Source organism: Aquarana catesbeiana, linkage group LG07 (genome assembly GCF_042186555.1).
Source record: "Aquarana catesbeiana isolate 2022-GZ linkage group LG07, ASM4218655v1, whole genome shotgun sequence".
NCBI classification, from domain to species: domain Eukaryota; kingdom Metazoa; phylum Chordata; class Amphibia; order Anura; family Ranidae; genus Aquarana; species Aquarana catesbeiana.
Genome location: NC_133330.1, coordinates 24,910,949 through 24,935,257, shown reverse-complemented (window position 1 = coordinate 24,935,257; position 24,309 = coordinate 24,910,949). Strand labels below are relative to the sequence as shown.

Below are 24,309 nucleotides of genomic sequence, written 5' to 3'. Positions count from 1 at the left end.
ACTTCCACTTCATCTTCCTTCTTTCCAGCTGCAAAAACATTATATGGCCAAAAGTTGACCATCACACCTATATGAGCTTATTGGACAACTCACTCCAAACCATGGACTTTAAGGTGTATCTTTCTCTCTCACATTTTCATTGGTATCTGTGGCCCCATTGGAGAGATTCCACCCTCTCTTTGTCCTGTGACTATTGCCACCTAAACAAAAAGTAACGGGAAATCCAAAATGTAAGAGTTTTTGTTTTCTGGAGCTCCACAGTGCTTGTTGAACCCCTGTGAACAAAAAAGTGAACCGTGAAATCACAGCACACAAAAAAACGTGCACAAAGGGTAAAGTAATGGTCAAACCTCCAAAGAAGAAGGGTCTCAAACCTTAAACCCCTCAGGGGTTGGTTGATCTGGGCTGAATCCAGGTGGATCCCATTGCTTAGGGACCCGCTGAAGGCCAAAAGACCTGAAAGCCACAGATTCTCTCCACAACATCAGGGAAGGCCCCAATAACCTGCACCCTCAATCTCTGTGCATTAATATAAAACAACAAGCACACATGCACAGCAAGTGTCTATAATAAATAGTCAAAAATAAAAAAGTGCCAAGTTCAATAACATGGCAGGCCTGTATACAAATGTCCCCTGGTCTAGCCAAAAGGCATAACCAAGAGGTGCGTGCAAGAAAAGCAATTAGTGATGTGTTTTAGTGCCAGTGAAGAAGTCAATGGTGCACTCCTGCCAAATTGTTTTCTCTGGCACCCTGGGATGCCAATCACAGGGGGCACATCACTGGCAGCTCCTTGCAGCTCCCAGCCCGCATACAGACAGATGCAACCCCATTCTTACCAGCAGACTCTTAGGAAGAGTCCGGACTTCAACTGGGGACAAGCCTGGGGAACCAGGCTAGATTCAACCCGGAAGGAAAAGGATCCCTCCCACCGTACCCAACTTATTACGCCAGGAATTACTAACCGATGCCCCCATTTATCAAGAGTCACCAGCGTTCTGTTCCCAAAAACTGACAAGAACAGACCTTAATTTTTTTTTTATTGACGGTGGTCCACAAAAAAAGAAACGAAAACCATTAAGTGAACAAGAAAGGTGCATGTGAATGGTGGTCCGCAAAAAAAAAACGAAAACCATTAAGTGAACAAGAAAGGTGCATGTGAAAACACAAAAGTGCACTTAAGGGTGTGCTTTTGTCCACCCCCTCCCTCCCCTTGAAGGGGTCGGACCTTATTCTGAACCCCCCCGAGACGCAAGGCTCCTGACAGGGACAAGGTTTATGAACTTGGTCCACCTAACAGACACTTTACTCGATCTTAGCCAAAACAAGAGGTGAGGGTCAAACTTCCATGGGGAACATCTGTCTAAGAGGGGAAGATTTGCTCTCACCTCTTGTTCTGGTGACAACTCTAACATTTTGGAATTCCCATCACTTTTTTGTTTTAGTGGCAGTGGTCATCAAGACAAACCGAGAAGTCAAATCTCCTGTCCGGGGATACAGACAGCAATAAAAACTTGACAGAGAGAGATACACTTTAATGACCATGGTTTGGAATGGGATGTCCATCAAGCTCAACTAGGCTCCACACTGATGATCTCAGAGGGAGGTTCCGTGGGGGCGGGGCTTCTTCATGCATGTTTTCTGGAACAAAAAGTTTTGTTGAAATGCAGAGATCATCTGTGTGAGGCCAGCTTGTACAGCATAGACGTACGGTGAGCGTGGATGAGCTCCATCCAATGCCTACCCTTGAGTTTCCACCAACATATCAAGTGAGCATGGGAACAGTGGCTACTATTAGTTTGAACATTGCACAGTTGCTGGTAAAACTGGTAAAACCAACTAATTAAAATCATTCCATATGTGGCCAACTTTACGAAATATGGAAATAACTTCAAATGAAGGTGTTCCCAAATATTCTCAGCTGGGGATGTCAAGTGTTGGAAGCATATATTGTCAAATGATATAACAGTAGCAGATTCTAACATACGGGAGCATTGGGCTCACCCTTTGATGCAGTTGGCGTACTCGCCGCTTGGCCGCCCTCTGTTGCAGGATGCGGATGGTTCTTCGGTGTCGGCGTAGCCTCACTTTCTTTCCATTCCTGAATGGCGTTGTAGTACTCCACACAGTCCGTCTGAGACTCTGGTTTGGGGATTACCCTGTTTAACATGTACAATAATTATCACTGCCCTTTACGGCTGCCTTCCTGAACTGGAACTGAGGGCTTGACCTTCCTGACTTAAAGCTGAACTCCGGCCTAAACAAATATTGTCTAAGTACAAGAGTCATGTATTCTTCCTGTGCTTTGTGTATTTCTTTCAGATCTGTGCAGTAATCCAGTGTGAGACTTCCTGTAATAAAGACCGCTCACTGCTGCCCTCTCTCCTTGTGCAGCGTGACTAGTCTTGTCTCCGCCCCTCTCCTGTAGTTTTCTGCAAGCAGCCTGTAGTGGGTGGAGCCTTCTGGGCTCCTCCTACAGCTCTGCACAGGCCATATACAGCACACGTGATGATTTCACTGCTACTTTTACAAGATAAGAACTTGGTTTGTAAAAGAATTTGGTGCACACAAGGATTTATATCCTTTGTGGCTATTTGTGCCCAGAGTTCTGCTTTAAAAGTGAACCCAGGCAGGAGCAGAACAAAGCTCAACCTGTAGAAATCATACACTATTTTCCCCTAAAATCCCACACTCCTGTTCTATGTGATAAACAGTAGAAGGTGTAAAAGAGTACATGTAAAAAAGACAAAAAATAATAAAAAGGTGATAGAAAAAGGTATACATGTACTGGAAAATTAAAAGGCACGATATACAGGATTACAATATGAAAATGTGATAAAAGGGGAATACAGGCATACCCCACTTTTAAGTACACAATGGGGTTTATTTACTAAAGCTGGAAAGTGCAAAATCAGGCTCACTTCTGCATAGAAACCAATGAGCTTCCAGGTTTTATTACCAAAGCTTAATTGAATAAGCTGGGGTTAGAAGCTCATTGGTTTCTATGCAAAAGTGAGCCTGATTTTGCACTTTCCAGCTTTAGGGAATAAACCTCATTGCGTACTTAAAAGCGGGGTATGCCTGTATGTGATGTAATAAAGCAGGAGTCTCCAAACTACAGACCATGGGCCACATCTGGTCAGTGGCATATCCTCAATGTGCACTATTGAGGATTAGGGCCCCCAGAAGATGCCTATGGTCCCTGGCTGCTTCTGATGTAGTGTGTGGGGGGGGGGGGGGGGGGGGACTCAGATGGGGATCCTGATGTAAGGGGAACTCTGATATGGAACTAGATGTAGGGGGGCCTCTAATGGGAACATTGATGTAAGGGGGACTCTGATGGGGACATTAATGTAAGGGGGGACTCTGATATGGAATTAGATGTAAGGGGGGGGCTCTGATGGGGTCCCTGATGTAAAGGGGACTCTGATGGGGCCCTGATGTAAAGAGGACCCTAATTAAAGAGGAGGACTCTAACGGGGACGCTGATGTAGGGGGGACTCTGATAGGCTCCTTGATGTGAGGGGGGACACTGATGAGGACTCTAATTAAAGAGAGGAACTATAATGGGGACCTGATGTAGGGTGGGGGGACCCTGATATAAGGGGGACTCTGATATGAAGCTAGATGTAAGAGGGGACTCTAAAAGGGACCATAATGTAAGGGGGACTCTGATATGGAACTAGATGTAAGGGGGGGGACTCTGATGGGGACCCTGATGTAAGGAGGACTCTGATGGGGCCCGGATGTAAGGGGGACTCTGACGGGGTCCTGATATAAACGAGGACGCTAATTAAGGCGGAGGACTCTAATGGGGACCCTGATGTAAGGGGGACTCTGATGGGTAACTTGATGTAAGGGGGGTCTCTAATGTAAGGGGGGTCTGATATGGACCAAAATGTAAGAAGGACTCTCATATGCACTCTGATTTAAGGGGGGACTCTGATAGGGACCTTGATGTAAGGGGGATTATGATATGGACCAAGATCTCTGATGGAGATCCTGATGCGAGGGGGGGACCCTGATGAGGACTCCCAATTAAAGAGAGGAACTATAATGGGGACCTGATGTAGGGGGAACCCCTGATACAAGGGGGACTCTGATATGGAGCTAGATGTAAGAGGGGGACTCTAAAGGATACCATGATGTAAGGGGGACTCTGATTGGGGATCCTGATGTAAGGGGTACTCTGATATGGAACGAGATGTAAGTGGGGAACTCCGATGGGGACTCTGATGGGGTCCTGATGTAAGAGAGGACCCTAATTAAAGAGGAGGACTCTAATGGGGGATTTGTGATGTAGAGGGGACTCTGATGGGACCCTGATGTAAAGGGGGACTCTGATGTAAGGGGGAGTCTGATAGGGACACAAATGCAAGATGGACTCTGACATGCACTCTGATGTAAGGCGGAATCACACATGCATTTTGATGTAAGGGGGGGCTATAATATGGACCAAGATGTAAGATTGGACTCTGATGGGGCCCTGATGTGAGGGGGGGGATCCTGATGGGGACTCTAATTAAAGAGGGGAATGCTAATGGGGACCTTCATGTAAGGGGGGACTCTAATGTAAGGGGGACTTTTATAGGAATCCAGATGTAAGGAGGAATTTCACATGCCCTCTGATGTAAGGAGGGACTCTGATAGGGACCCTGGTGTAAGGGGGTCTCTGATAGGGATGCTGATGTGAGGGGGGGAGGGACCTCATGTGGACTCTAATTAAAGAGGGGGACTTTAGTGGGGACCCTGATGTAGGAGGGACTCTGATGTAAGGGGAGACTGATGGGGACACAAATGCAAGGCGGACTTACACATGCACTCTGATGTAAGGGGGGGACTATAAATTGGACCAAGATGTAAGGTTGGACTCTAATGGGGCCCCCGATGTGAGGGGGGATCCTGATGGGGACTCTACTTAAAGAGGGGAATGCTAATGGGGACCTTAATGCAAGGGGGGACTCTGATAGGGATACAGATGTAAGGAGGGACTTTCACATGCACTCTGATGTAAGGAGGGACCCCGATAAAAGGGGGGCTCTGATAGGGACGCTGATGTGAGGGGGGAACCTTCATGTGGACCCTAATTAAAGAGGGGGACTTGATGTAGGAGGGACTGTGATGTAGGAGGGACTGTGATGGGGACCCTGATGCAAGGGGGGCTCTAATGTAAAGTGTACTCTGATAGGGATCCAGATGTAAGGAGGACTCTCATATGTACTTTGATGTAAGGAGGGACTCTAATGGGGACCCTGAAGTAAGGGGGGACTATGATGTGGACCCCAATTAAAGAGGGAGACTCTAATTGGGACTCTGATGGCTTTTTTTTTTTCAGGCCAAAAAAATGATGTAAAATATACAATGCGGTCCTTGTTGTACTGAAACCTTTGGAGACTCGGTAATAAAATGATACAAACAAGTCATTTACAGATTCCAACTTTCAGGAGATAAGGGGTTGAGATAGGAAGGAGAGGGACCGGACAAGGAATGGTATTGGCAGAACTCCACCGCTTTGGTCGCATTTCATTTCTATAACAATGGGCTCTTTTTAGGACTTCGCGCCGGTGGAATTTCTCCATCCCGATAACGGCGGACCTACAAATGTGTCCTGGAAATGTCCGAGATGGGGAGTAAGACGATTGCTGATAAATGTTCATTGAATGGTGCTAATCAATGGATGATCATCTATGATCAATGATTAGATGAACATTCACTAACAAGCATGGAAAGGGTCTCATGCCTGCAAACAAATATAGATATATGTGCAGATATAAATTTCTGTGCCAATAAAAAAAAAGCTTAAAGCCAAATTCCACCCAAAACTTGTTGATTCTATTGGGATCACATAAAGGACTGTCAGGATTTTCTTCCTGTCCCGGTAAGCTCCGCCCCTCTCTTCTCTTGCTATGGTGTCACAGCGATAAAATGCAAAGGGCCATCTCCCTCCTGGAGTCACAGACAAAGTGGTAACTTCTCTCTGCTCTATCCGAAATTAAACGAGTTATTTATAGGAAAAAAAAATCATTATTATTATAATACAGGATCTACAGGATTTGATTGACAGCAGCAGGAGCCAATGACTCCTGCTGCTGCCTCTGAGTCCAGTGAGGAGGGAGAGAGTGAGCACATAAGGTAAGTGTTTGGGGAGGGGGGGGGGCTAGATGATCATGAAAGGGTATTTACCTTAATGCAGAGAATGCATTAAGATAAAAAAAAAAAAAAAAACCTTCAGCCTTTAGAACCACTTTAGGAACTCACTAAAATTCTGAAAGTTCAACAGGTAATTTTCTGGACTTGTACTTTTTTTTACAGACATAAATTTAAAGTAAGAAGATAATGGGGGGGAGGGGGGGCACTCAATTCCCCTATGTGGATAGACCCCAATGTTGCAAAAATTATTATTTATTATAGTATAATAATGATAATTATTATTATTATAAAATTGTATTATTAGTAGTATTTTAGTATTATAAAAATTATTGTTATTCAATATTGTATTATTATTATTATTGCATTATTGTGAACCCTACTTGGAATATATATATATATATATATATATATATATATATATATATATATATATATATATATATATATATATATACCGTATTTATCGGCGTATAACACGCACATTCATTTTAAAAGGGAAGTTTCAGGAAAAAAAACCTACATTTTAAATAAGAAACTTTGAAGCAAAATAAGAGTCAGTGCCCATCTGCAGCCTCACAAGTGCCATCAATGCAGCCTCACCATTGCCATCAATGCAGCAGCCTCACCATTGCCATCAGTGCAGCCTGATCGAACAGAACAGTGGTCCAATGGCGGCCCAGGAGATGGGGCTTCCTATTACAGAGGCCGCCAAGTAAACAGGAGATTCTCACTGTATGTGATCTGACGGCGCTCATCCCGCCCCGCTCCCTGTCCCCTCCGAGGCAGCTAAAATTGAAGTATTGGCGTATAACACGCACACGCTATTTGCACCTGATTTTTAAGGTGAAAAGGTGAGTGTTATACGCCAATAAATACAGTATATATATATATGCACACACATTTAGAGCAAACGACCGGCTACTTAAACCCACTGGTGAAATCACTATATCATTACTATTCTACAAAGTCATGTGACCTCAACCCTTCTTCGAAACTGGCCCTTGTTAATTCAACCGCATTGTCAGCCCTGCAAAGGTAAGAAAGCTACACAACGCCACTGGCAGAATCAACAAGTAACTACTAAGCACACAAGAAGAGAAATAATAACTGTCTATTGATTGGCTATTTAAAGCAGTTGTAAACCTCAGTCATGAAATGTGAACAAAGCGTATCCCTCTATAGTGTGTACTTGTCTCATCTAAGTGTCATTTCTGTCTGCTGCCCCCTTCCTCTGCTATCAGTATGAGTCACTTCTTTTTCCTGACACCAAGAGATAAAATGGTGACAGGGGAGGGGTCTCCAGCACAAAGCCTGTGATTGACAGCCTCGGGTATTGTTCCCGTGTGCTGTGTGCAAAAGGGGGGGTGTCCCTTCCCTCCAATCAACTCTCAAATCTCTCTTCACTGAGCTCTGCAGTGTGTAACTTTAACTTCCCTCCCTCTAATTTTTGACAGCTCAGACATCCCTTATAAATCCTGGATGTTGAATGGATGTAGAGAAGAGAAGACAGCAGATAAACAGGTACAACTTATGTAGGAGGATTTGTTTCATCCCCGTGTGTCACCTGAGGCCAATCACTTCACTTGGTATATGAAAGGATTTACAACCACTCTAAAGCATGTAGTATATTTAGGAACATTTTTCAATGAGCCTGGAGTTCAACTTTAAAAAAAAAATTGGCGTTAGATTTCAAAAGCTATCAATAATTTTTGTATATATACAGGAAAGCAGTTAAAGTGAACAATGGTGCTCCCCAGAGCTTAAATAACATTACCGGTGTTTGGGGGTCCGTTGGGGAGAGCCCCTTGGCGTTCTCTGCTTCATATGTGTAGTAATCCAGCGGCATGCAGAAGTAGCCAGGCTGCGCATCCTCACACTGACGCCCGATGATGTTGGCTCGGCATTCACACTGACCATCCTCCAAGGAACACCTGTGCACAGACAAATCACTTATATCCAACTAAAATACAACAACCAAATACAAAGATGAAATACATGTTAGGGAGACGTTTTGCCTGTCTAAGGATTTGTATTTTTGTCCATCCGGTGCTAATAGTAAGGCTGCCTTCACACCTGAGCGTAGAGCCTTTGAGCGGTTTTCGGGCGTTTTTTTTTTCTGTGTTTTTCTGTGCGATTTCAGCTTTTTTTTTTTTTTATCAATGACTTGCACGTTTTTTAGCTTTGCCGTTTTTTTATTAGCCAAAAGAAAAGACTCTGTTGCATTATTTGTTGCTAGGTATTTCAGCTTTTTTTAGCTTCTCCATTAGGTTTTATTTTTTTTTTTATTATTATTATTTATTTATTAATATTGTTTTCCTGCTAGGGTAAGGGGTTAAGGCCGGTTCACACGGGGGCGACTTGTCAGGCGACCTAGCCGCCTGACAAGTCGCCTCCCGTTCTGTACAATGGAACCGTTCTAATTGGAGCGACGCAAGTCGCTCCGACTTAGAAGAAAGGTTCCTGTACTACTTTGGGGGCGACTTGCATAGACTTCTATACAGAAGTCGTCTTGCAAGTCGCCGCGGCAGTCGTGTGCAGGTCGCCTCGGTGAGGCGACCTGCAAGTTGTGCCGCTTCTAATGTGAACCGGCGCTTAGAGTTAAGGTTAGGTTAGGGTAGGATTAGTAGTTGGGGTTATTTATTATTTATTTTTTTGTTAGGGTGTTAATAATAATAATAATAATAATAATAATAATAATACTAATAACAATAATAATAAATTAATAAATAAATGTAAAATAAATACTCAATTAAAAAAAAAATCCTAAATAAATAATAAATAAATTCAATAAATGAATACTAAGTAATAATAAATAATGAACTCCAAACTTTAAAGTGGAAGTCCATGCAAAAACTCAAATCCCTGCATCTATAGACACCACCTAATAACAATAATTGTAATAAATGAATAAATAAATGTAAAATAAATACAAAATTTAAAAAAAAAACATTAATAAATAAATTCAATAAATGAATACTAAGTAATAATAAATAATTAACCCCAAACTTTAAAGTGGAAGTCCATGCAAAAACTCAAATCCCTGCATCTATAGACACCACGGATCTAACACTAACCTCTCTATCCCTGTAAACAATAAATGAGTATACTTACCTTTTTGGAAGCCGATCTTACCCGCTAATGGGGCCTAAAGTTCTGCCTGGCAGGGGAGGGAATCTGATCTTTCTCTGCTGCAGTTTCACTTTCACTTACAGGTCACAATTCCACCCCCCAGACAGGACAGTAAAGGAGGAACAGCAGACTCACAAGTTATTCTCTCTGTCACTGTGGCTCAAGGTGATCCCTTCCCCTCTCAAATTTTCATAGGGAAGGGATCACCTTGAGCCACACTCCCACTACATAGGCGATGATTTTGGTCAAACATGTACACCATATACTTATTTTACATGCAGTGTTGCTGTCTGTACCTTCAGTGACTGCTGTTCCCCCTGGTCCTTTTTTCCGGTCATATTCGGGGGGAGGGGGGGGGTGGTATCCTGCCTCAACCCTGGTTGGGACAGTTATCTCCAGATTGCATCCTTGGTTGAAGCAAGCAACACATGTCTGTGCTCACACCAACATACAGTTCCCATTTTATTGTAGTTAATGGGTTTATTTCTTTAACAGGAACAATGGTGTTATTGCCAAAAAAAATCAGCCAAATTAGAAGAGAATTGGGTGGCATTTGCGAAGGACAATCACTGCAATCCAGGTTGAACCATAAACACGAAGGATTCATCGGTTTACCATTATATTTCATCTCAACAGTGCCGACAAATTGCTAGACATACCTGTTGTTATAAGCACCTCCAAAATCACAGTTACAAGGCCGACATCCCATCATGTCATTGCTAAGACCCCAAAACTCTGGCTGAAATTTGGAAAAAAAGAACAATCAAGGAGGCAGTTTTATTGCATATAAAATCGCGTTTTATAATAAAGGAGAAACAATCGAAACCGGACTCTCAAAAACAAGCTTGAGACTGAGAGACAGAGGTAAGAAGAGCTATCATCTGTGCCTATGCATTGCGAACATCCCATTGGCTACTATGGCCAACACCCCTGAGGAGCTAATGTATAAAAAGTGTGGTTGCTGTGGGCGACACATCTAAGTGGTTCATGTTTTGAAAGTGTAGTTGCTGTCAGCAACATGCCTAAGGGGCTAATGTACTAAAAGTAAAACGTCTGCATTTAGCACCCTTGAGGAGGTAATGTATTAAAAATGTGGCCATTGTGGGCAACACCCCTGAGGAGCTGATGTATGAAAAATATGGCTGCTGTGGGCAACACATCTAAGTGGCTCATGTGTTAAAAGTTTAGCTGTTGCCAGCAACATGCCTAAGGGCTAATGTATTAAAAGTAAAGCTGCTGCATGTAGCACCCTTGAGGAGGTCATGTATTAAAAATGTGGCTACTGCGGGCAACACCCCTGAGGAGTTTATGTATGAAAAGTGTGTCTGCTGTGGACAACATACCTGAGTGGCTCATGTCTTAAAAGTTTAGCTGCTGTCGGGAACATGCATAAGGGGCTAATGTACTAAAAGCAAAGCTGCTGCATTTAGCACCCTTGAGGAGGTCATGTATTAAAAATGTGGCTACTGCGGGCAACACCCCTGAGGAGTTTATGTATGAAAAGTGTGTCTGCTGTGGACAACATATCTGAGTGGCTCATGTCTTAAAAGTTTAGCTGCTGTCGGCAACATGCCTTAAGTGCTAATGTAATAAAAGTAAAGCTGCTGCATTTAGCACCCTTGAGGTCACGTATTAAAAATGTGGCTACTGTGGGCAACACCCCTGAGGAGTTGATGTATGAAAAATATGCCTGCTGTGGGCAACACATCTAAGTGGCTTGTGTTAAAAGTTTAGCTGCTGTCGGCAACATGCCTGAGGGGCTACAGTAACAAAAATTAAAGCGTTTGCATTTAGCACCCTTGAGGAGGTAATGTATTAAAAATATGGCCACTGTGGGCAACACCCCTGAAGAGCTGATGTATGAAAAACATGGCTTTGATGATGTATGAAAAAAATGAAAAGTGTGGCTGCTGTGGACAAAATGTCTTAAAAGTTTAGCTGCTAATATACTAAAAGTAAAGCTGCTGCAGGTAGCACCCTTGAGGAGGTCATGTATTAAAATGTGGCTGCTGTTGGCAACACCTCTGAGGGGCTCCTGTGTTATATGTATGTTTGCTATTGTGAAAACACCCCTGAGGGACTCATGGATTAAAATGGTAGCTCCTTTAGGGAACACCACTGAGTGGCACATGTAATAAAAGTGTTTCTGCTGGAGGCAAATGCCATTAGGCCCGGGTGGGTAACTGCTGCCCTCTAGCTGTTGTGGAACTACATGTTCCTTGAGGAATTTGAAGACTGACAGCTACAAGCATGACTATAAAAGGCAGAGGTACGATAAGACTTGTAGTTCTGCAACAGCTGGAGGGTTGTAGTTTGCCCACCCATGCTTAGGGGTTCATGCATTAAAAGTGTATCTGTTGTAGGCAAAACCCTTGGAGGACTTTTGTATTAAAAGTGTAGTTGCTATATGCAATGCCTCTGAGGGGCTCATGTATTAAAAAGGTAGCTGGCAAACACATTGAGTGGCTCATGTATTTTAAAGTGTATTTCTTTTGGGGAAATTCCTTAAGGGGCTAAAATAATAAAAGTAAAGTTGCCGTGGCCAACACCCCTGAGGGACTCATGTATTAGAACTATGGCTGTTGTGACAACAGCCCTGAGGGACTCCTGGATTAAAATGGTAACTGTTGTGGGCAACACCTCCAAATGGCTCATGAATTGAAGGTTTATATCCTATAAGCAAAACATTTGCAGGGCTCATGTTTTTAAAAGGTAGCTGCTGTGGGCAACACTCCTGAGTGGTTCATGTATTTTAAGGTGTAGCTTCTGTGGACAATACCCTTAAGAGAACTAATGTAATAAAATTGAAGCTGCTGTGGGTTACACCCTTGAGGGGCTTGTGTATTAAATGTGTGTCTGGTGTAGTCAAGAGTCTCATATATTAAAATGATGGCCCTCTCTGAGGAACTCCTGAAATAAAATGGTAGCTGCTGTAGGCAACACCTCTGAATGGCTCATGTATTAAAAGTGTATATGCTATAGGCAAAACCCCTGGGAGGATCATGTATTAAAGTTTTAGTTGCTGTGTGCAATGCCCCTGAGGGCTCTTGTAATCAAAATCCAGCTGCTGTGGGCAACACACCTGAGTGGCTCATGTTTCAAAATGTAGCTGCTGTTGGCAACATCTTTAGGGAGACCATGTATTAAAAGTTAAGATACTGTGGGAAACACCCCTGAGGGGCTTATACATTAAGTGATTGGCAGTTGTGACAACACCCCTGAGGAGCTTATGCATTAAATAAATTGCTATTGTGACAACACCCCCGAGGGGCTTATGCATTAAATGCATTGCTGTTGTGACAACACTCCTGAGGGGCTCATGCATTAAATGTATGGCTTTTGTGATAACACCCCTGAGGGGCTTATGCATTAAATGCATTGCTGTTGTGACAACACTCCTGAGGGGCTTATGCATTAAATGTGTGGCTGTTGTGACAACACCCCTGAGGGGCTTATACATTAAGTGATTGGCAGTTGTAACAACACCCCTGAGGAGCTTATGCATTAAATGCATTGGTCTTGTGACAACACCCCTGAGGGGCTTATGTATTAAATGCATTTCTGTTGTGACAACACCCCTGAGGGGCTTAGTCATTAAAAGTGTTTGACAATTAAAGTGGGAGTACTGCTTAGATCAACAAGCATGAATCCTTTATTTTTTTAACACACTTTAGAAAATGACAGGTGTAATCTGACTGGTTCCTACCAGAAACACATTTACTATCTATAAAACATCAGGTCTTCTTGTTTACTGAATTCATAGGGCTTTATCATGCACTCACCAGACACTGGTTACAATATCGCCCCGTCACAAATCTCTTACAGTAACAGTCACCGCTAATCTGGTCACAGGGGCTGTTACCCGCCACGATCCCACGAGGGTCACATTGGCATGCTGGAAAAAAAAAAAAAGAAAAAAGTTTTGTAAGGTGCAAACACAAAACAGAGCTAAAAAAAAAAAAAAAAAAAAACAAGAAGAAAGAAAACAAACAAGACACAAAAAGTGCAACATTGTATTTATATTTTCTACCTGTTACATTCTAGTAGAAATTACCAAGCCCCACCCCCAAGTAACCTAAAGGAACCAGTACTGAAGAACTATGAAAGTGTCATTAGTGAGATCTCCTTCTGAAAATCCCGGTCGCCTAGTTGTTATGCTGACTCAATGTTTTCTGTATAAATTGAATCAAAGTAAGCAGGTTAGAAATCCTGACTTTTATCCTGTGTCAACCACTTACAAGGTATGCAAGCTATAAGAGCAGTATGACAGCCAGGCAACAAGCATTTTCAAAAAAATAAATAAATCAGTATTGGCAGTGTCCATTTTTTCCCTGGCAAGTTTTCCTGACACCAAGAGAAATGAGGTGACAGGGGAGGGAGTTCCAGCACACACCCTGTGATTGACAGCCTCAGCTCTGTTCCTGTGTGCTGTGTGAAGGGGTGTCCTTTTCCATCATTCAACTCTCACTGAGCTCTGCAAAGTGTAACTTTAGCTCTCCGAAACCCTGCTTTCTGAAAGCTCAGACAAGCTGTATAAATTCAGAACTTTGAACGGATGTAGAGACTAACTACTAAGCACATAAGGAGAGAAATAATATAACTGTCTATTGATTGACTATTTAAAGTGGTTGTAAACCTCAGTCGTGAAATATAAACAAAGCATATTCCTCTATAGTGTGTACTTGTCTCAATCCAGAGCGCTAAGTGTCATTTCTGATTGCTGCATCCTTTCTCTGCTATCAGCATGAATCACTTCTGACAAGTTTTCCTGACACCAAGAGAACAAGGGTGACAGGGGAGGGAGCTCCAGCACACAGCCTATGATTGACAGCCTCAGCTCTGTTCCTGTGTGCTGTGCAGAGGGGGGGTCTCTTCCATCCAATCAGCTCTCAGAGCTCTCCTCACTGCAAAGTGTCATTTCAGCTCCCCACCCCCTGCTTTCTGACAGCTCAGACAAGTTTTATAAATGTATCACTTTGAATGTAGAGAAGAGGATACTGCAGATAAACAGGTACTACAACTTATGTAGGAAGATTTGTTTAATCTCCGTGTATTACCTGAAGCCAGTCACTTCACTGGGTATATAGAAGGGTTTACAAGCACTTCAATGCACCAGAAAATGCAAATGTGCCCCTAGGATTACCAATTTGTTTACAGTGGAACCTTGGATTACGAGCACAATCTGTTCCAGGAGAATGCTTGTAATCCAAAGCACTCGCATATTAAAGTGAGTTTCCCCATAGAAGTCAATGGAAACGAAGATAATTAGTTCCGCATTGACTTCTATTACATGCAATACCGCTTGTGGCCAGAGGTGGGGGGGGCACCGGAGAGCCTCGGAAATACTCGGGGACAGCTCAGCTGAACTCAGAAAGCCTCGGAAACACTCTGGAATGAAGTATTTCCGAGTGTTTCCGAGTATATCCGAGTGATTCCGAGTATTTCCGAACGGCTACGAACTGTTCCGAGTGTCCCATTAGCTTGAATTCTGCTCGTTTTGCGAGACAAAACTCGCAAACCGAGTCAGAATTTAAAAAAAAAAGTTGCTCGTCTTTAAAAACGCTCGTTAACCGCATTACTCGTAAAGCAAGGTTCCACTGTATTTAATCCTGAACAAATGCTTCACAAATACACGCAGGAAGCAAAACTTAAATGTCTCTCTATACTGATCCTTGTGCATGGTCCAATTAAATTGCCGGGGGGGGGTTGTTGTGCATGGATTACAAAAACAGCCCGGGCCCCATAGTACAAGAAATTCACCATTGATGAAGTAATATTAGATATACAGTATTGGTGATATGGGGGGGGCAGAGTACTTACGCTGACACCCCAGAGGGTCGTTTCTGCTGAGCCCATAGAAGTTTTCCTTGCAGCTGTCACAACGTTCCCCTTTCACATTTTCCTTGCAGCGGCATTGCCCTGCGATCATCCCCAGGTTGACGTTGGTGTGGCTGTCGCAGACCCCCCCGTCCAAGGAGCCCACCGGATCACAGTCGCAGGCTGCAGAAAAAAAAATGGGATTATTATTTTCAATGTCCAAGTCTTTTCAGAAAACTTAAAGGGTTAACCCACCCTGAAACTCGTATGTCAGATTTTCTGGCAGATGAGGGCGAGGGACCGGTGACATCTCTGCTCTGCACACTGGCTGTGTCCATTAAGAGGAGCTGACACTCCCCCTGCTGGAGGTTTTTTTTAATGTATTTTATAGTATGGAAAATGTAAGAGGAGGGGCTGGGACACACAACAAGGTGGGCGGAGACACCTGAAACTTCCAGGTGGGCAGGAACAGAGTAGGGGATTACGGCATTGAGATTTTGCTTTTGGAGTAGTCAAGGCAAGTAAGCTCCACCTATAACTAAACATTACTTTTGAGTGGACTGGCCTTTTAACAGCCACCCATATAAGGGGGAGATATAAAACATTGGTAGTTTTGGGATGGCATTTTCCTTGAAGTGAACCTGTACTTTGCCAATGCAGGACACAGCAACAGGTTTGTTTTAAAAGCATCTCATGTATACATGTATGCCAGTATTCGCACTAATGCCACAGGTGACCGGCACAAAGGGGGTCCAAAAGTTCAATATAATTCCAGCCTTGAAAGGGTTAATCTTCAATAGCAACACAACCTTGCTGCTTTAGCAACCAGCAGGCACTGGAAATTGCAAACACACAAACAAGAGAGAAAGTGCACAGGCTCTGGTGCCATACCTTTTTATTCTATTAAAAAAAAAAAAAAAAATAGATAAAAATGCACTCACAAAAAAAAAAATGAATCAGAGCTTATCAATCACATCTCCCCACCACAGTACTGTGTACCAAATCCTCTCATCGCCCTTGATAGGAGCTCCAACTGACAGTGTGGATACGGCAGCAGTCCTGGATCGAATGCAGTCACCGATGTGCTTGATCTCATGCATGCTAACAGTTCACATGCTCAGGAAAACACATCAGCATGTACGAGATTTTTTTTTTTTTTAAAGGTACTTATACAGCGCCGTCAATTTACGCAGCGCTTTACCTATACATTGTACATTCACATCAGTCCCTACTCCCTACCCTCAAGGAGCTTACAACCTAAGGTCCCTAACTCACATTCATACATATACTTGTGCCAATTTTAGACAGGATCCGATTAACCCCTTAAGGACCGAGCCTCTTTTTGAGATGTGTTGTTTACAGGTTAAAAACATTTTCTTTTTGCTAGAAAATTACTTAGAACCCCCAAACATTGTACACTTTTCTTTCTAACACCCTAGAGAATAAAATGGCGGTCGTTGCAATACTTTCTGTCGCACCGTATTTGCGCAGCAGTCTTACAAGCGCACTTTTTTTTGGAAAAAATACACTTTTTTTGAATTAAAAAATAAGACAACAGTAAAGTTAGCCCAATTTTTTTTTTTATATTGTGAAAAATTATGTTACGCCGAGTAAATTGATATCCAACATGTCATGCTTCAAAACTGCGCCCGCTCGTGGAATGGCGACAAACTTTTACCCTTAAAAATCTCCATAGGCGGCGTTAAAAAAATTCTACAGGTTGCATGTTTTGAGTTACAGAGGAGGTCCAGGGCTAGAATCATTGCTCTCTCTCTACCGATCGAGGCGATACCTCACATGTGTGGTTTGAACACCGTTTTCATATGCGGGCGCTACTCACGTATGCGTTCGCTTCTGCACACGAGCTCGGCGGGTCGGGGAGCGTTGAAAAAAATTTTTTTTCTTCTTTATTTTACCTTTTATTTTTATTTTTTACACTTTTTTTTTTTTTAAATTTTGTGTCTCTTTTTTTTCTATTACAAGGAATGTAAACATCCCTTGTAATAGAAAAAAAGCATGACAGGACCCTTAAATATGAGATCTGGGGGTCAAAAAGACATCAGATCTCATATTTACACTAAAATGCAATAATAAAAAAAATGTGTCATTTAAAAAAATAATCAAAAAAAAAAAAAGTCCCTTTAAGAGCTATGGGTGGAAGTGACGTTTTGACGTTTCTGCAATGTTATGGAGACGGGTGGGGGCCATCTTCCCCTCACTCGTCTCCATACCCATAAAGGGTGAAGATCTGATGGCCTCCGCCGTTACCGACGGCTCCGGTAAGCGGCGGAGGGCACCGGAGCGCGGTGGGGGGGGCCTCTCTACCGCCGCCGATAAAAGTGATCTTGCTGCGAATTCGCCGCAGAGGCCACTCTTATCGATAAGCGGACTGCCGGCCGAAGAAGAAGAGGAGACCGGGGTTATGGCAGCTAGCTGCTGCCATAACAACGATATATTCCTCTTCAAACTTAGGTCATATATATCGGCGTGCAGCGGTCCGTTAGTGGTTAACCTACCAGCATGTCTTTAGAGTGTAGGAGGAAACTGGAGTACCCGGAGGAAATCCATGCAGGCACAGGGAGAACATGAAAACTCCAGGCAGATGGTGTCGTGGTCGGGATTCAAACCAGCGACCCTTTTTGCTGCTAGGCAAAAGTGCTAACCACTACACCACTGGGCACAGCAGCAACTGCATTCGATCCAGGACTGCTGCCATATCCACACGGTCAGTTGGAGTTCCTATCAAGGGCGATGAGAGGATTCGGTGCACAGTACTGTGGTGGGGAGATGTGATTGATAAGCTCTGATTCATTTTTCTTGTGAGTGCATTTTTATCTAGTTTTTACAATAAAATAAAAGGTATTGTACCAGAGCCTGTGAGCTCTTTTCTCTTATTTGTGTGTTTGATTTAAAAGCGGAAGTTTAATCTGCTTATATTTTGCCCTCCCTGGTGCCCCCCTACCCCCATCCAACTCCATCAACGTGCTAATGAGATTTTTCAGATCAAACCTTTCCATTTTCATTACATCATCACTGACATCATCATGACATCAATGACATCATTCATTCCTTCCAACATTTTGAGGTGGGAATGAGGGACGCCTACTTGCAAATGTATGTAGGCACAGGACACGCCTCCTGCCACACCCCCTTAAAGGAGAATTAACCAAAAAAAAGGTTAATTAAATTCACAAGGACTTTTTTTACCACTCCTATTCCTTTACATTGGCTTTTAACGTTTAAAAATGCAGCAATTTAGAATTTGGATGAAAGGTTTAGCACTGGGAAACACTTTTTGAAAGATAAAAAGTGCATTTTATATACAACTACATGGATCAGACCAAAATGAGGGACAAATGAGGAGGAAAGAGGGACATAGGGACATTGCTCCAAGTCAGGGACAGTCCCTCGAAATCACGGACAGTTGGGAGCTATGCATCATTACTGGGTCTCTCTGGTTCTCTGTGCAATGCAGGCAGATCATGGCTGGTGGGAGGGACCCTGTCTCAGTACTCCCCTCAAGAGCTCTCAGTCCTGATGCAAGCAGCGGGAGGAGTTATGCAAATATCAAAATGCCTTGATGGGATGATGTCAGTCTGGAGGAGTGGGCGTTCCTAGGCAGGCTGTATTTGCATGCAGACCACCCTAGCTAACGACCCTCCATGATTAAAAGAACCGAAATCCAATGAATGAAAGGGGAGGGCCAGGGCAGTCAGGATAAGTTCTGTCTTCTGATGCACACTGTGAGAAGCTCACAGTGTGCAGTGAAATCAGAGTAAGCTATTTCAGTCCAGGAGAGGAGCCTCTACAAATGTGCAAGACTGACGGGAAAATGAACTCACGGACGCAGGCCGTCTCTGCCCGGATATCAGACCAGGGGTTCAGGTAGTAGAAAGGTTTGCACAGCTCGCAGTTGCGCCCCATGGTGTTGTGGTGACAGTCATCACATACGCCGCCGCTCACCCCTCCGGTGGCCAGATACACCGCCATGTCAAAGTGGCACTTTGTGGAGTGATTGTTACAGTTGCATTCTGGAAGACATAAAACAGGATCACCAATTATTTCCCATGCCCAGTGCTGGCGGCATGGAAGGCGATCGGCCGAGGGAAGGCGTACTTTTGCAGGAATGGGGGTTGTCGGGTTCCGCTGGTCTCCAGGGAAGATCGTGGAAGAAGTCCTGGCACAGCTCACAGTTCAGGCCCACCGTGTGATGTTTGCAGACGCATCGGCCGTGGATCTGGAAGAGACAGCGGGTGGGAATTAGTTTGTCTTGGTAAAGCAAAATGCGTCAGTAATTCTTAGCCCCATCACTAGAACTCCCCAGGCTATAGATGTGCAACTAGGTTGGTGGGCCTCTGAAAAGTGATCTGCGTTGGGCATTTGACAGGCAGTAAGGAGGCAATATGACACCTACTAACCACCCACTTTAAAGCATTATTAAACCCAAAAGCAAATATTTATTATAGGTTGTAGGTGTCAGGAGTATGTATAATACAGAGTGCAGGTGTCAGGAGTATGTATAATACAGAGTGCAGGTGTCAGGAGTATGCATCAAACAGAGTGTAGGTGTCAGTATTATGTATCATAGAGCGTGTAGGTGTCAGGAGTATGTATAATACAGAGTGTAGGTGTCAGTATTATGTATCATAGAGCGTGTAGGTGTCAGGAGTATGTATAATACTGAGGGTAGGTGTCAGGAGTATGTAATGTGCAGAGTCAGTGTATGTTTTAGGTGTATGCAACATACAGAGTGTAAGTGTCAATATTATGTATTATAGAGATTGTAGGTGTCAGGAGTATGTATAATACAGAGTGTGGGTGTCAGGGGTATGTATAATACAGAGTGTAGGTGCCAGGGGTATGTAATATACAGAGTGCAAATGTCAGGAGTATGTATCGTACAGAGTGCAGGTGTCAGGAGTATGTATCATAGTGAGTGTAGGTGTCAAGAGTATGTATAATGCAGAGTGTAGGTGTCAGGATTATGCACCATAGAGGGAGTAGGTGTCAGGAGTTTGTATAATGCAGAGTGTAGGTATCAGGATTATGTATCATAGAGGGAGTAGGTGTTAGGAGAAATGTATAATGCAGAGTGTAGGTGTCAGGATTATGTATCATAGAGGGAGTAGGTGTCAGGAGTATGTATAATACAGAGTGTAGGTGTCAGGAGTATGTAATGTGCAGAGTCAGTGTAGGTGTCAGGAGTATGCAACATACAGAGTGCAAGTGTCAATATTATGTATTATAGAGAGTGTAGCTGCAGGAGTATGTATAATACAGAGTGTGGGTGTCAGTGGTATGTATAATACAGAGTGTAGGTGTCAGGGGTATGTAATGTACAGAGTGCAAATGTCAGGATTATGTATCGTACAGAGTGCAGGTGTCAGGAGTATGTATCATAGTGAGTGTAGGTGTCAGGAGTATGTATAATACAGAGTGTAGGTGTCAGGATTATGTATCGTACAGAGTGTAGGTGTCAGGAGTATGTATAATACAGAGTGTAGGTGTCAGGAGTATGTATAATACAGAGTGTAGGTGTCAGGATTATGTATCATAGAGGGTGTAGGTGTCAGGAGTATGTATAATACAGAGTGTAGGTGTCAGGAGTATGTATCATACAGAGTGTAGGTGTCAGGATTATGTATCGTAAGAGTGTAGGTGTCAGGAGTATGTATAATACAGAGTGTAGGTGTCAGGATTATGTATCGTACAGAGTGTAGGTGTCAGGATTATGTATCATAGAGGGTGTAGGTGTCAGGAGTATGTATAATACAGAGTGTAGGTGTCAGGAGTATGTATCATAGAGGATGTAGGTGTCAGGAGTATGTATAATACAGAGTGTAGGTATCAGGAGTATGTATCATACAAAGGGGTAGATATACTAAAACTGGTGCACTCAGAATCTGTGCAGTCGTGCATGGTAGCCAATCAGCTTCCAACTTCAGCTTGTTCAATTAAGCTTTGTCAAAAACTAAAATGAAAACTGATTGGTTTCTATGCAGAGCTGCATCAGATTTTGCACCCTCCAGCTTTAGTAAATAACCGCCACAGTGCAGGTGTCAGGATTATGCATTTTACAGAATGCAGGTTTAGGAGTATATGACATACAGACAACATGGATCAGGAGTGACTTCACTTGCTCCCGAATACAAAAAGAAAAGCCCTTGCTCTGCTGAGGGGTGGGTTTTTGACATCTGATGTTGTATGTCGTTGTACAGATTCAGCCGGCCCTTTGAGGGAAACCATAATGCTGATGCAACCCGCCATGGAATTCAGTTTGATACCCCCTGATCTAGAGGGATCCCACAGGTATAGTATAGACAGTACAATAAATGAACCAATGTAACCATGTAAAAAAATGCCATACCTGGAATTCTTCTTTAAGCAAACGGGAATTTTGAGACATGAGACACCACAGGCTCTACACTGATACCTGTTCTATGAATAAATGTCTGGTTGACTCTGCTTCAGTCTTTGAAAATATCCACCCAGTGATGATATTCCAAGACGATTCCACCCACTATTATATCATGATATAAGGTGTATTAAATTACCATTCCTTCCACTCCTCCTTCAATCCCTTCCACAGGGGAGCACTCCGAGGCATGTCCGTAACAGAAGCAGCTCCCACGGACCACCAACTCGTACACTGCGTAATAATACTTCTGTAGGACTTCTGCCCTCTGATCCAACAGATTGTCTCCCAACGTGTGAAGCTTGGTGAAATTGATCCTCAAGTTTGTAATCTGAAGGAGCTCTGTAGAAAACAGACCAAGTTTTACCAAGAGAGCATTTTAAGGCTTTCCGATACATTCCCATTTTGAAATGCAACTTGTTGGGGTGTCTATGAGATTTTGGTTGGATTTATTTTGGGGTTCTTGTACATTCATGACTGTAACTAGTGTACCAAACTCCCGTAGAAGCTGCTGGTAAATGCAACCCTGTCTCCCCTCTTATAGGGCGTACACACGGTCGGACTTTGTTCGGACATTCCGACAACAAAATCCTAGGATTTTTTCCGACGGATGTTGGCTCAAACTTATCTTGCATACACACGGTCACACAAAGTTGTCGGAAAATCCGATCGTTCTGAACGCGGTGACGTAAAACACGTACGTCGGGACTATAAACGGGGCAGTGGCCAATAGCTTTCATCTCTTTATTTATTCTGAGCATGCGTGGCACTTTGTCCGTCGGATTTGTGTACACACGATCGGAATTTCCGACAACGGATTTTGTTGTCGGAAAATTTTGTCTCCTGCTCTCCAACTTTGTGTGTCGGAAAATCCGATGGAAAATGTCCGATGGAGCCCACACACGGTCGGAATTTCCGACAACACGCTGCGATCGGACATTTTCCATCGGAAAATCTGACCGTGTGTACGGGGCATTAGAGCCCACACAGCCAGGCACATCTCATTTTCTTAATTCTTCCACTGGCTCAGAAAACAGTCTAGGGGTTCTTTTTTTTTTTTTTGGAATGATGAATTGGGAAAGGGGAAGGGAGTATGGGATACACCTATAACTGCAGAACTGAACAACTTGAGGACTCCTCAGTCTCTGACTGAACTGAACAAACTGCTGGCTGCACTACCCAAAGTTGTTGGATGCACTGTTCACAAATAATGCCCCTCAGGATCTCTATGCAGCTGGGGACCTTCAGCATTGGGGGTCATCTACTCACTTAGCCACAGGATCACCGGTTGCCTCTTGTCGAGATCCACCAGGCTCTTCCTTATGAAGAAGATGTAGACTCACACCTTCACAGGACAGTTGGACTGTTGGTGTCCACCAACTCTCTCCTGGCTCCCTCCAGTGTGCTTCCTTCGGACCCAACTCTATCCCTAGACAATATATCTGCAAAAAGCCCCCCCCCCCCCCCCCCCCCAGCTAAGTTTAGCTTGGACCTCAGTGTCTTCTTTAAAGAGAAGTTCCACTGGTTGTTAAGTTTATTAAAAGTCAGCAGCTACAAAGTGTGTAAGTGTGGGTGCCCAGCTGTGAGAGCTTGCGGCTTCACAGCCGGGCGCACACTACACATACACGAGTCGCGCTGCGCTCTGTCAGTGGCCAGGCAATCTTCGGGGACCTGTGACGTGTCCCAGAAGATTGCAGGGAGGGAGGGGTCACCTAGGGGGAGAGGAGGAGTCGCCTAGGCGACCAGAAGACAGAAGGAGGAAGTGAGACAGGAAGTTCCTCTCAAAACCAGGTACCCACTCCCCCCCCCCCCCAAAAAAAAAAAAATGACCTGCCAATTGTGGCATGTCAGGGGGCGAAGAGTACTTAAAGCGGAAGTTCCACTTTTGGGTGGAACTTAAAAGCTTCCTCGAGGATCCTGCATAGGGGTCTCCTTCTGCAGGACTGGGCCCAGGAACACTGCTACTCAGGCCTCAGACTATCAGACAACAGAAACATTGAGCAGCCCTAAACAATCAACCCCCGTTCCACTGATTACAGGGGAGCCAAACTATATTTGCCTAGTGACCTGCTCTAAAGTAGGGGGGTGCTACGTAAGTATCTTGGTTGTCCTGGGCTCTAGTGAGCTTGGGGGTTTGGCTATTTTTTAATGTAATGGTGCTAATAGCTTAGTGCCTTGGGCAACACGGTAATGGGTGCAGGCGTTAGCCATGCTTCCTTTTCTGGTCACCTCTGGACTGAATTTATCAAATAAAGATTTCAGGGGACGATGGAATAAGGACTCAACACAGTTCAAACAACACAAAACCATCTCTCTATAATCTACTATGATGGTTTGTTTCAATAAAACATAGCTGGGAATATAAAGCTGACCACATTCTGCCACCAGTAGCTCATTCCATTAAAATGCCCAATGCTTATGCTGGCCATACATGATGCAAGTGGAATGTTCAAACTCAGCGTAATCTCCCATAGAAAAAAGTAAGATGGCAGCCTACCTAAACAATTCATTCAGTTTTTATCCAATCAGGCAAGCTCTCATATTATGGTTGGTGGATTGTACAATCACGATGTAAGGTAAATGGTCAACTTTAGTCCAAAGATTTTATAGCATATGATATGTGTAGCACCCTCCTAGTTAGGTTGCTAGGATGTTAGATAAATTCAATTTTTTCTGGCTCCTCCGTTATCAGTGGGGCAGTTGTTGATTGCTTTGGACTGTTTTGGGTCTCACATGCTGCAGGGTCGATTGCCCTTGCCTGCTTTCTAGAGCCTTCTGGAACATAGAAGGTTGGGCAAG

The 24,309-nt window shown here is 43.6% G+C and overlaps 1 protein-coding gene across 1 annotated transcript in view; it reads right to left on the bottom strand.

Moving 5' to 3' along the window:
- Positions 1-24,309, bottom strand: part of LOC141102796 (laminin subunit beta-1-like) — a gene marked incomplete in the record, with an annotated part of 183,860 nt that overhangs the window by 68,887 nt on the left and 90,664 nt on the right. Inside the window, 9 exon segments of the mRNA XM_073591808.1 lie at positions 2,004-2,099; positions 2,101-2,158; positions 7,919-8,080; positions 9,938-10,017; positions 13,061-13,173; positions 15,099-15,278; positions 18,938-19,126; positions 19,212-19,332; positions 21,650-21,852. Of these exon segments, the coding sequence (XP_073447909.1) occupies positions 2,004-2,099; positions 2,101-2,158; positions 7,919-8,080; positions 9,938-10,017; positions 13,061-13,173; positions 15,099-15,278; positions 18,938-19,126; positions 19,212-19,332; positions 21,650-21,852 (1,202 nt within the window).